Below are 13,713 nucleotides of genomic sequence, written 5' to 3'. Positions count from 1 at the left end.
AAATTGCCCATGGGCGGCCCGTTAGGCCCGCTATTAATAGTAACCTCATAAAAGTCCTCAAACCCTCAATCCTCGTACGTGCTCATTCCATTTGCAATTTGTACACTCTAGACCAATTAGGTAGCGCAAATGAATACTTGTGCTTTACGTATAAGTGGGAGATTGTCGGTATTTACACTTGTCGTATAAAGATTCTCCGAAAATGGACATGCTAACGGGAGTGTATGTAACCGCTAATAGTGCCGCATAAATACCGAGGCAAAAATGAACTTTTGATGTTTGTAGTAGAACATTGCCAAACTTGTGTTTTTTTCCAAAATCTAGTAAACTTATCTTTTGAAAATTAGTATATTTTTTTAAGAGTAAGCTTTTAAAGACAATTGTTAAGATTTAGGAGGATGTAGCGATAATTAACTCGTGTTTTAATAGAAACACTAATTTTTGTATTTTTTTTTAGTCAGGCCCGCGGGTCGGCCCGCTCTTTTGAAGTGGGCGGGTACGGACAGTGAAAAATGGCCCGCTTAGCGGGCTCGAGCTATAAAATACGGCCCGCTAGACACTTTTTTAGCAGCTAGGCCCGACCCATGTCCGGCCCAAGCCCGCTTTTGATCAGCTCTAGTTGAAATATATCGTTGATCACAAATTTAGATGTGTGTTGACCTAGTTTAGCTACTAAGCTCTTTTGAAATGATACTAATAACAATTTCATAATTGTCCCGTGGTTTTCCTTACACCAATTTTAAAGAACGATAAATATAATACTTGTATAGGTGAAAAATAGTGAGATAATGATTTTGCAAATTTGAAAATTGTGCGTTTGAGTTAGTTTATCATATAAGTGAGTAACTATAATGTTGTCCAATTTTTTATTTTTATTTTTGGATAAATGACAAGACTTTGGGTAATGTTTAAAAAGTTCAAGCTTATTGGGTGACCAAACTTAACTACTCCATGCTTCGATTTGATGTCAAAGTTCTAATCAACAATAATATGTATAAATTAGGGTTTTTTGTCTAACAACACCTTATAAAAAAGGGTTTTGCGAAACACCACCTTTAAAAAAAATTCTGGCATTTTGGTACCTTTAAAAAATAAAAATTGTAAGACACCACTGAATGGCCGGAAACTGGGTATTATTGTAAAAACTCCGGCGGTTTCCCTCATTTTCCCCCTTATATTCCCACCATAGTTTTTCCCTCCATTTCCTCTTCACTATCTTCTGTCTTCTCTTCCTCTCTCCTCTCTTCTCTTTTGTTGCCTCACTTTTCACTTAACATACTCATTAATAATCAAATGTCGATGTGAGTATTCCAACAAATTTGAAGACATCATTGAAAGAAGCAAAATACGGGAAGAAGCTATATGCCGAATGACGGAGATGAGGAACAATGAAGAGGGAACTAAAACTTCATCTTATAACAAATACGTAATCAAGCAATTGAAAGCGCATATGCTCTCCATCGGAAAAGAAAAGCACATATACTCAATCATCAAGCACATATCCTTAATCATGCCCAGTTTCCGGCCGGAATTAATACACATATATTTATTTTCCAATAGGACTTTTCACACTTAATTTCTTTGAGGATGTGTTAAATTGCTTGAATGCAAATGCATTAAAAGCACATATGCGCAAGCAACCATAATCTAAGTTTCATTAAGAAGACTTGTTAATAAAGCAGGAGCTAGATGACGAATGATGGAGATGATAGAGTGAAGAGGGAAAGAGTGTGATGAAGAAGATGAAGAAAATAAGATGGAAGAAGGGAGATTAGCAGTGTGGTGTTGAGAAAGCATGGGTTTTGATTTAAAATTGTTACAAATGACGCCTGAGAATGTTAATAAGTCGAAGTCAACGCCGGTTTTTTTTTCAATTTGGTCAAACTCCGGCAATTTGGTTGTGTTTTACAATTTTTATTTTTTAAAGGTACCAAAATGCCATAATTTTTTTTAAAGGTGGTGTTTCGCAAAAACCTTTTTTATAAGGTGGTGTTAGACAAAAAACTCTATAAATTAGAAGATTTTGATGAGCTCCTAAAGTGTCTTAAACAACACAAATTCCCATTTATAACGCGTTATATATGATAACCTGTGATAAAAAGTACGATGTAATCATTATCTCATAAATGAAAATTTGTAAATGATTACCTTTTATTATAAATTGGTCACTTTTTTTCGTTATAATTTGTGACCCGTTACAAGGAAGACAATCGAACAACGCAAAGGTCCAGGCATTGAAAGTGGACTTTACATGAAATGATGGAGGTGCCACAAATAAAGCTTATCATCCCAAACTTTAGGTTACATCAAATAAAAAATGGTCCATGGTTTTGTTGCATAATTTAGATAATTGAGCAAGTAATAATAGTGACCATGCTTACAATCTTACATTATAAAAGTAAAGTAGCTTAAGGGATGGCCTCAACTTATTCTATCCACCTTGTACGAAATTAAAGAAGATACATTTACGAAAAGTTGAAGACATACACTAGATTCACCATAATAGAATGTATCCTATGTACTTTTTGATAAAACAATGTTATCATTCATAGCTAGTTTATTAAATGTAAATTAAGTGTAAGTGTGTACCCTAAGATATACTCTGTATAACAAAAAAAATTATGTTTACGATGCTACGAATAATAAATACCTGAAAAATATTTACGTTTTAAATAAACATTTGTGTAATCTTATATCATCTACCTTGGCAATAATATAAAGTTAGCAGGGGCCTTTGCCTACGACAGATGATATTTTCGAACTTTTTAGTTAACTTTTTCAAAAAAAAAAAATCGAGTATACAATAATTAAAAAGTCCATGTCGTAAAACTATCATTATCGCGGGAAATAAGATGTCGATGTTTTTGAGTTTTTTCCAAATAAAAGAAATAATAACTCATTAATAATCACAACCAAAAACTAGTAATGAGGAGGATAAAGCCAAATGAAGGTAGTGGAGTGGACCTATAACAAGTTAGGCTGGGTCATTGCACGAGCAACATTGCTGTTCGTAGAAAGAAGTCAGGTGGCCTTTAATCGTCCAAACCCAAAGATGGTCCTTATGGACTTTTATAGGTTTTGGACCAACTTTTGCGTCTAATTTCACAATTCTCAAAGACAAGTAAAATTGACTTACAAGTTTCGGATCAGTTTCGGGTCGAGTCACAGCCCGAGTTAGTAAGAATTCGGGTTGGGTAGGGCCATTCTGCATTTCAAGTCATTTTCGGGTCTATTATTATCAGTTGTTTAAGGATGATGATCAGTTTGCAACAATAAACATTTAGGTAGGTTTATATTAGTTCGGATTAATTTGGGTTACGAGTTACTGGGTCACTAGTGTAAATCCCGTGCATAAGTGCACGTGTTTTTTTTTTATCAGGATGTTAGATAGTTTAGCAAATAAAGATGATAAAATTTAAAGCGAATTTAAATATTTACACATTATGGATAATAAATACGTATTAAGTTAAAGTGTAAGAATATATATTTATTCGTAAGTTTATAGTATTAGAAGTTAAAGTTCCGTGAATATATTTTATAAACAATGTTAATTAAAATTACGTAAAACATTTAGCACCTTTTTCAAAAAAAAAATACGTAAAACATTTAGCGGAGAATATATGAATTTTCATATTTATAAAAATTAGATTAAATTTATTACAACAAAATGATCTACACGAAATGTTATTAATTATGGAGTAGCGATTTGTTGTAATGCAATCATATTTCATAGATAGACTATATAAATCAGATGTAAGGCCCAACTTTTACAGATTATTGGCAACTAATAGAGATTGGTTTGTAGCCCATTATTCATAGGTAGTTTATAATCCAAAAAAGGGCCCAATTATGAGAAATATTGTTTAGGCGGGAAAACTAAAAGAATAAAAGGAGGATGCTTAGGTCTTTAGTTCGGGTGCCAGATTGGATTCGGATACAGGTTTATTTGAGACGATCATTTGGGCATTTTGCCAGGTCTAATCAAAACTCTTGGTTTTTCGTCTATATGGCCATATAAGATATACTCGTAGAAAACTTAAATTTAAACTAAATCGTGCAGCTTACCCAACGAACAAACCAATCGAAGGTTTCAGGTTTACTCCCTAGAAACAAATCGATCATACTATGTAATACTTCGTATATAACACCTTTGCAATCCTAGCCGACTTAAATCCGCAATAGGGACAAAAAGTACAAGCATACCAAACATGGTTACATGGGTTGGCAAGTGTTAGCTATCAACATCTTTAGTAGCGTCTGCGTCAGAGTCCCTACAAATATATGCACTAGATTTAGGTGCCTATTACTATTGTGATTCAGTTAGGACAATTGATTAGTTCGTACGTCTACATAATGACGGTCAAGTGACAGTAACGCAAGTTTGGATTCCGATAACATCCAAACTGTCATTGTGATTCCCCTTCCACCGAAGAAAGCGTGTAAAAATGCAGCTCCCAAAATTTTAGGCGAATTGTGAGTCAGGAGTTTGAACATCAAAAAGAAGAAATCATCATTAAAGCTAGCAACAAATTGGAGCCATAGAAAATTGGCTTTTACATATGTAGAACTTGCACAATAATTTCGACACTAATTCTACACAAGTTCCCTAAGTCGCGGGATTTGTACATATGGACACGGGTGACCTGACCCGAGACAGAATGATTAACCAATCACCGAGATGAGACATTTTTTACTAACAAGTGAACTTTGATGCAACCCCATCTATCCTCGCTAGGCAACCGTAAAGCCCTTCTGGTGTTTCTCTGGAAGCAGTGTCACTGACAGGTAGGGCACTTGCTTTGAAACTGTTGGAACTCAAATCATCACTAATCACAATCCTTGTTCCATAGAGGAGCTTGTTTCTGCGGTTTCATCCTCACTGAAACTCGAAGGCATTTCCATTGGCCTGTTAGAAATACGAAAAAAAAATTACTACATATATCCCCCAATAGTATATACTTGCATTTACTGCAAATTCATATCAATGGACGGAATTATTCAACGTTGAATGCCAGTGGAGTTAACCATTTCGCAAAATACATCCAATCCTATTTCCTCTTGACTAAATAAAATTCCTACGAATCCAATGAAGAAAATAAATAGAATTATATAATGAGAGAAAATAAATAGTATTGTCAGACTCGGGAGGGTATCCAGAAAATCTCTTATTGCTAAAATCAGTAGCAGTAATGGTAAATTGGCAACAAAAAGGGATCTAGCTACTTCCTAATCCTAATTCCTAACATATGAAATCCATACGTAGAAAGCTCGGATAAACACATGAGCACTTATTAGATGAACAAAAAATCGGTCAGGGGTTAATCTAACTTAATCAAAGGTCTCAAGTTGGAGGAGCAATGTTAAACCACACGACTACACGAGGAAGAGCTTTGTCGCAATTGTCTTACCCGGCTCAAATTCATTTCAAACTAGATGGCGGAAAAAGGTCATAAGTAGTAAAGTCGATAATAATAAATTTGCCATATTGACAAAAAAAATGGCATAACAGTAACAGGTCAAATCCCCAAAAGAAAGCAACAAAATATTGACAGCTTCTTTCCACCAAGATATGGAAGCAAACCAGCAGACGCTAACGCCAGATCTTCACAAACAACCGTGTCTAATCACTAAACTACTACTTAGCTAGAAAGACTGTTCCCACTATGAGCAAAGTAAATCTGACAGTAAACCAAAGCAAACTTTTCTGAGAGAAATAACTCTATATTCAAATATTTTAAGCTTGTATTATAACAAGCGAACCCTTAAACCTCAAGAGCTCATCCAAATGGTGAGGTAGGAAGGGTCAGATGGATGCAGTATAACATAGATAGGCTGTTTTTGGATGAGCAATGCTCCATCAGAGATTACATCGAATGACTACTACTTCATAATAAAAAGAAATACAGTCAATTAAGTGGACCACTTTGCTTTATTCCATCTTAACCTAGAACAAAAGAATAACGAGTCTTTTGAGCCTGTATTGCCATCACAAAACAAATATAACTCTATCATTATGTATCCTGTCAAGGGTCTAAAACTTCAACCTAGACTTAAGTTGTAAGATCTAACACGTTATTTTGGCTTACCCTTTCATCTGTTTTGACCACAGCGCTGGATCTTGAGATGATGCGCTGATGGCATAATCTTCCTCCAGAACCTCCTCTCTCCCTCTCTTGTTAGCCTGAAGACAAGATAACACGAAAATAAGCGGTAAGAGCATCATCCCTAGAAAAGAATATATTGTCAAAATATAGGGGAATAAACAGACTCTGAGCTCATTTGTTGGCCGCATCTTCAATTTGACTAGATCGTTATGCTCACTCGTGTGTCTTCTCCCAACATCGACCTCTTCATCCTGCCATTTAAAAGAAATGTGATCTACATTCACAAACAAATTATTTATGCAAACAAAATGTAATGAGAAAAAATGGATGTTATAAGGCCCAAGTTTATTACCCTGTTAAATGGCGGCAGTCTATCCTCTATATACATGAGATCATTGTGCCTATCAGCCAAAGCAGCAGGCCTGGAGAATAATTGTTCCTTTTGACGAACAACCTTAGGAACCACATTACCATAAACGGGCAAGGTGTTCTTCGGGTTTCTGACTTTTCCACCATATGACTGAAGAGGGTGATCCAACCGAGAATCTGATCTTATGCTCACCAAATCATTCTTACACCCTTCACTGAGATTTCTACTGCTACTATAGTCTGAATTGTCTCGAGCGGGGCGAGAGTCGATACCAAAAGAGGACTTCGGATCAGGAAAAGTGCGGTACTGGTTCGGAAAAGGGAACTTTTGTTTAGGTTGATGGAAAGAGAAATTGTTTGGGTCTGACTTCTGCAAGTACATGTGTGCTGGAGCTTCATGCTGCTTCTCATTCCTCATCTGTCAATCAAATATATAACATTTTGAAAAATGCTGACGACATTTTTTCCGCATTTACCAACTGGGGTTCAATCCGTCTGTCAAGTGCCTAGCTATATGTACTTAGTTCAGTGAGGCTGTGAGGCACAAGCTCACAAACCGAAATGCAGATCACGTCTCTCTCTTCAGCCAGAAGGTCTCAAATTTATATTCTCCATTTTACTTTAGTGGTTAAACCCTTTGCACTTGGAGCATTAATTTCTTCAACTATACGTAGATATACAAATGTAAAATTTTGGGATTAAGGCTCTGATGTTGTTGTTGTTGTTGTTGTTGTTGTATACGTAGATATACAAATGTAAAATTTGTCTAGTTTGATTTATCAAAGCAACAAATTTTAAGTTGCAACTTAAAAACAGGTTATGTTCTTGAAAATTATTTTTGAAGTTGTTTTTGATTGACCACTAAAGTCAAGTGGGGGCAACATAAATGGGATAATAGGAGTAACTATTAGAACAACAATCAAAGTATTTTGTCTGTCTTAGATCAACATTGGCATTGTAGATTGTATGTGATTATGAAAAAAGAGAACCATCCTGCGGAAACGCCAATACTATGAACACATTATACGGAGTATATATCAATTTTAAGATTTTAGAATCTAACTCTTCCATGAAAGCTCTGAATGTATAATGAACATTCACATGCTAAGAGCTAGTGCAACAACCGACAGCCAGATGTAGAAGTGTAGTAAACTCGGTTTTCACGAAAAGAAATTTGAAATAGAAATTAAAGAGGTCGTATTACCAACTACACTTACCATGCTAAGTCTAGGATGTTTATGACTTCCAGCTCCAGATATGTCATGTTCAGGGACTCCATAAAAATCTGCAGAACAAAGAAGAGAAACAAACACCATTGAGTTGGGATTTACAGATTCACATGGAAGCTACTACTAAGACCAAAAACACATTAACTTAAAAATTATATACCAAAAATCACGCACAAAAGCAGCCAATAATAGTTTTCAGTGAATCTTGTATGAGACAATCTCACATGTTAGACCAACCCACATATTTATGCATTCCTCGTTTAATTTCACGGTGGATGGGTTGGTCTCACACTCTCATGTGTAAGGCTGTCATATAAGTTCTTGCTTGATAGGTCAGTTGGTCCTGTATGAAATCCCGATATTTATGAAACGGTTTCACTTGTGAAACCAAACCAAATATTTGTGGACAGAAGTTACCCCTAGCTAATGAAGCCAACTCTGATCCCATTCTATTCAGATTAAACAACTACCTAATGCTTCACAATGCCTACAAATTAATACAGGGTATGTTACTTATTTTCCCATGATTTAATGACATCCAAAGAACCAAGTTACCTAAAGTTCGATGCAGAAGAAACTATACACTTTACATTCCTATTTCGCAAAAGCAAAATGAAGACCATTCTGCATCCTCTCGTTCTCTCAGTACAACGTTTTTGGGTCAATGATAGCTAGGATGAAATCAATTGAGAGAAATGTGCTTACCCTCATTAATGTTCCTGCTCAGTGATTCAAAAGCTTCTGGAGGAAGCGGGTCAAACTCAATTCCAAGTGATGGTCCATCCTCCCTATAATGCCTACCTAGTTGCCTTTTCACGGCAGTTATAGCTGCATTTTCCGTTAGACCCTTGATTTTCAAGTAGCCTGATGGACCCACACGTCCCTTGCTAGGTTGAATAAATCCATTTGAAGCACGAAACTCCGTAGTTTCCATAGGCAAACTACGGCTGATCTGAGGATAAAAGCTCTCTTGTAGAGCCGAGTTACTTTCTGAAGAAGTATCCTCTATCTCATTTCCATCACCAAGACTCCTTTGCTGATAGTTAAGCTCTTCATCTGGAATATTCTCATGATGATATCGCCAACTTTCAACCTCCCTAAGATCAGCCCTCTTATGATCTGCTTGCTTGGTGCTACTGCACGAATCCTGCTTCAATCCACTGGCACGATCTTGTATAACACCACTTGATAAATCCGGTTTTTGAGGTGCTTGTGAGAGTTGTGACTCCTCTTCTAACGCTCTCTTGTCCTTCAATCTCCGGTGGCAAAACCACCCAGAAACCTGCTTCTCTGTCAAATTTAGCTTAACTGCGATCTCTGCCTTCATGGACTCAGTTGGGTATTTGTGTTCTGCAATACAATCCAAATTACATAAATTTGGTTGAAACACCCCAATCAGGATACCAGTCTAAGTGTCCAGCACGACCATTTTACGCAATTTCTCATGTTTTGGGTTAAAATGAAGTCTCAAAAGTGTAAAACGGGACCCTGGGTACGCAAGATCATATGATGATTCAGACCAACTTAACCTAAAATACAGGGAACACATGATATAGAAACCTTATCAACTATGCACAAAATGGAGACAGAGAAACATAGCTCATCAGAACATGCAAAAAAGGGAACAAGTGGTCACCATTATAAAAATTCTCCAAGCCCTGAAGCTGCTCCGGAGTTTTAAACTGTCTACCGGCCTTGTTCTTCTCAGGGGCGGCTTTGTTTTCTTCACATTGTACTTCCCTTGATTCTGACACACCGGAAAATATGACAAATAGTGTTGAAGCTTATGAAATAAACACCACCTCAAACTTTCATCAGTATAGATCATGGTATTAAATCAAGGCCTTGACTCCGATAAAACTTGGTAAAGGGTTTAGCGATCACCACAATCGGATCACCACAACAGATGATATATCGACCATGACCAAAATTGAGATTTACTATTGTATAAATCTCTTCGCAACGAGTATAATATATGAAGTCATACAAGTTTCAGGAGTTTGCAAGCCTAACAATCTAAAGCACAATGCAGAAAGAGCCATCAGCACACCATATTTCACACAGATAAGAAAGTTCATTACAATTGCAATCTATTATAATGATCTTCTCCACATAGACTCTCGACTTCAACACTATGGGCTGTAGTCAGATAGCTGAATTCAAACGAATTTATGATTATAAATCAAACTCACTAAACAATTTATGCTTCTCATATCGGAAAGTGGCAGCCTAACAACACAATTTTCATTAAGGATCATCCGAGAGATAGCCTACTTGTTTTGAACACATAAGCCCAATTGCATACATCGAACCTTTTTTTTTTGCCCCGCCATACGCACTACTGCACTAACTAGTCTTTGAAACAATAGGATGTTATTGTGCATGCACTAGTAGTCTCAAATTTCATTATGATTCAATTTCCCTAATTGAATAACAGCTCGAAGGATATCCTTCCAACATCAACAACATAGCCTCCCTCGTAACGAGATAAGAGGGATAAGATGTATCGCAACATGTAGATGAAATGCTCACCTAGATTAAAAAGGCTACTTCAACAACATATCGCGAAACGATTATTCTTCAACATGGAGCTACTTTACCATGGGATAATGCATGCACCAGAATGTTAATCCATGCTCAATAAACAGCAATTTACGATATATGTATCAAACAATACAAGATGACAATATCAACTCATATGAAAGTAAAAACCATCAAAATTACATACCTAACTAACAATATGATCCAAATATAACCCCAAAATTCGCAAAATTAAATTAAAAAAACACATACCCAAATAATAATTATGCATTTCCTACAAAATCAAAGCATAATAAGATAAGATATAATATGCTTATCCAAATCATAAATCTCTCTTCTAATCAAAACAAAAGGATTGAAGCATGCAACATATTATAGCAAATTCACCTAAAATAACACCTGTATCATTATAATAACAAATTCAACTAAAATAAACATAAATTGTAAAAATTCAACATATTGTAATAAATTCAAATAAGAAAAAAAATGGATTAAAAGAAGATCTGTAATACCTTCCATAACATAAACCAGATTATGATTATCCCTTCTAGATCTTTAATGGGTCAGATAAAATCTGGGTTTTACTTCAAATCAACAATTTCATATCAAAAAAGAGAGAAACCCCAAAAAGAGAAGAAACAAAAATGTTTAGTTTTTTCTGGGTATTTTCCCCATAAAATTTTGTATGATTAAAAATGCAGTTTCGATTTTAATCTCTGTTTTTGCAGCTTTTTGGGTAAAATATTGATTGAAAAATGAATTCACTAAAAATAATTTAATCTCAAATTTATGGTGTTTAATTAATTAACAAATTAATCAGGATTAAGGTAAGTATGTAAATGAACAAATAATTTGTGGAGTAAGAAGAATGAAGTCATGACGAAGAAAGTAAAACGATAAACCAATTTCAAAGATACCCGTAATTGACGTTCAACTATTATGTGTATATTAATGTTGTTATTATTATTAATATCAGCTTTTCATTTTCCCAGCACAGATTTTCTGTCAAATTATTCTTAGATGCAAATTGCAAATGCACGCAAAGGGTGAAAGGGTAACAAAATGGTCAAAATTATGGATTCATAAGAGATGATAGAGTAATTTCCTCTCCAATTTGTTTATTCTTATATCTTTCCAAAAAAAAAAAAAAAAATTTAATCCGTAAACAAATTTGTTGGTTACTCATCTTCTATCGCACCACAAAAATATTTCATAGTTCATACTAGTTTTATTGGTTAAACACAAAAACTCCAGAGAGATAGTTTCTCAATAGCATTATTGAGAGACCTCTCATATGATGGAGTGAGAGACAAGCTGAATTTCTTCTTTTCCTTATTATGTCTCCCATTAAATTAGTGGGATACGGTCTCTCATGAAACCTACGGTTGGTTAAATGATATTGAGTGTAGGGTAGTTATCTAATTTTGGAATTTTAGATTTTAAATTAAGATTTGATAAATGGGTTGTTTGTGACAAGAACGGTCGTAGAGGTTGGGCCAATTTGTTTAGGTTCTAACTGCACAAATTGTGAGTCACTTGCATGGAAATTGCGACTTCAGAACCAATCCACAATCATCGTAATTTAGTACGGTAGCAATACATCCTTTTCTCTGATAGAGCCAAGGACAACGCGGGCGGATTCTAAACTCAAAACACTATGTATACTCCGAAAGCCATGACTCAAAAATTGAATAAGATTACGCTATTGATGTAATAAGGACATGTAAAAAATATTACATTCATATAAAGGTCGCTCATAAAGATGGTATATATGTATAATCCTCGCCTTCAGCAAAATATCTGTTACAAGTTAGTAAAGCGTCCTGGGATTTCAGGGATTTCGGCCCTAAAGAGAACATGTAAGAGACTAATCTAAGGAAAGAAACTCATGTAAAAACATTATTGCGCTTTCTTACTTTCACCATCCTCTTTAGAGACAGATGCTAGCTTTGATTTATCGAATTCCATCAACTACAAAGGAAAGATAGTGATGCGGTCGTTTCTACACCAAAAATAAAATACCTAGAATACTGCTAACAGAAGTCAGCGGCAAGTAGGGTCGATCTCCACAGGGAGGCAAAGTTGCTATCTATTGTCTAATTCGGTCTGTCAGGGTGTCACAGAAATGGGGGTTGAATTGAACTAAACTAATAGGCGAGAGAGAAAAATAAAAGGAATTAACAGCAAGAGAGAAGAAGTATGCTAAGAGTCGGTCCACCGTGGCAGCTATCAGATCTTATTATATCAAGAATATTAAGGCGATAAGACTATTGATAAGAAGAGCTATGGTCGTCACCTTTCGGTCCTTAAACCGCCCTAGAGTGTAAACAGCTTAACTTTCGCCCTCACTGCAATACCCTATTGTAATTAAGCAAGCCTTCCCTTCCAATCTTTCGATCCAGGTCGGGGTTAACTAGAATTATGGGTCTCCTGCATGCATACAATCGACCAGATAACAATTAAATTGCCTAATACAATTCCTATCGCAGGTCTAATCTATTTAATACAATTAAAGCATGCTACCACGGCTTCCCTAATCCTAACATACTAAGGGGATTAGCTACTCATGATAAAAGGGAAACAAGAAATAACGTAACTAATATCAATAAACATAACAATAATTAAAGAAGAGAATAAGAGAAGGAAATAGGAGAAAGAATTAATACTGAATTAATGATCCGGAATAGGAGAGCAAAAGTAACAGTAGCAATGGTAGGGAAAAGTAACGTGATCCCAGAATTATTGGATTACTGGATGATTACCAATGACATCCCTAACTCCTATTTATAAGAAATTAGGAGTAGGGTTAAACCTAATTAACGAATTAAAGCTTAAAAGCCCAACCGTCAAAGAAAGCTACTCGATCGACTTGTTAAATCACTCGATCGAGTGAACTTGACTCAAAAACCGCTTTCGATCGACTTAGAATGTCCTCGATCGAGTAAATGCATAAAAAGAACTGGTCGATCGAGTAAACTAACTACTCGATCGACTTGTTATCGAATCCTAACCACTCGATCGACTTGAAATGTACTCGATCGAGTGGATCTTGACTTCAGCAGCTTAAAATTTGATTAGTTTGCCTTGACTCGTCCTTTTAGCTCCCGAAACACCTTCACGCATCCCAAGACAGCAATATCTCCCGCTCCAAATCTACTCTTTCTCCAAATGCATGCAAAATGGACGGTAAATGGCTCGATTTCCGCTACTTTTCGGTTCATTCCCAAATAAGACAAAATAACCCAAAGTAGCATATTCGGGGCATTTCGTAGCGTAAACCACGATAAAAGCATAGAAATACGTGCATAAAATAGGCTAAAAAGACTATATAAAATGCACGTATCAAATCTCCCCAAACCAAACCTTTACTCGTCCTCGAGTAAACTCAAAACTATACGCTAATGGAACGGAAAAAATAACTCAGAGCTAGCTACAAATGCCCACTTAAGCCAATTTAATACAAGCAAACT

At 35.7% G+C, this 13,713-nt stretch overlaps 1 protein-coding gene across 1 annotated transcript; it reads right to left on the bottom strand.

Moving 5' to 3' along the window:
- Window positions 1-4,485: 4,485 nt before the first annotated feature.
- Window positions 4,486-11,416, bottom strand: LOC141657795 (uncharacterized). Its single transcript, XM_074465134.1, has 8 exons — window positions 10,756-11,416; window positions 9,339-9,449; window positions 8,408-9,052; window positions 7,691-7,758; window positions 6,457-6,891; window positions 6,269-6,355; window positions 6,087-6,181; window positions 4,486-4,906 (listed from the first exon to the last, which is right to left on the bottom strand). Exons 1-8 carry the CDS (start codon window positions 10,760-10,762, stop codon window positions 4,831-4,833), a joined length of 1,524 nt encoding a protein of 507 aa, XP_074321235.1. The 5' UTR covers window positions 10,763-11,416; the 3' UTR covers window positions 4,486-4,830.
- Between the last annotated feature and the right edge of the window lie 2,297 nt (window positions 11,417-13,713).

Source organism: Silene latifolia, chromosome 5 (genome assembly GCF_048544455.1).
Source record: "Silene latifolia isolate original U9 population chromosome 5, ASM4854445v1, whole genome shotgun sequence".
Lineage (NCBI taxonomy): Eukaryota > Viridiplantae > Streptophyta > Magnoliopsida > Caryophyllales > Caryophyllaceae > Silene > Silene latifolia.
This window is presented reverse-complemented; position numbering and strand designations above follow the sequence as displayed.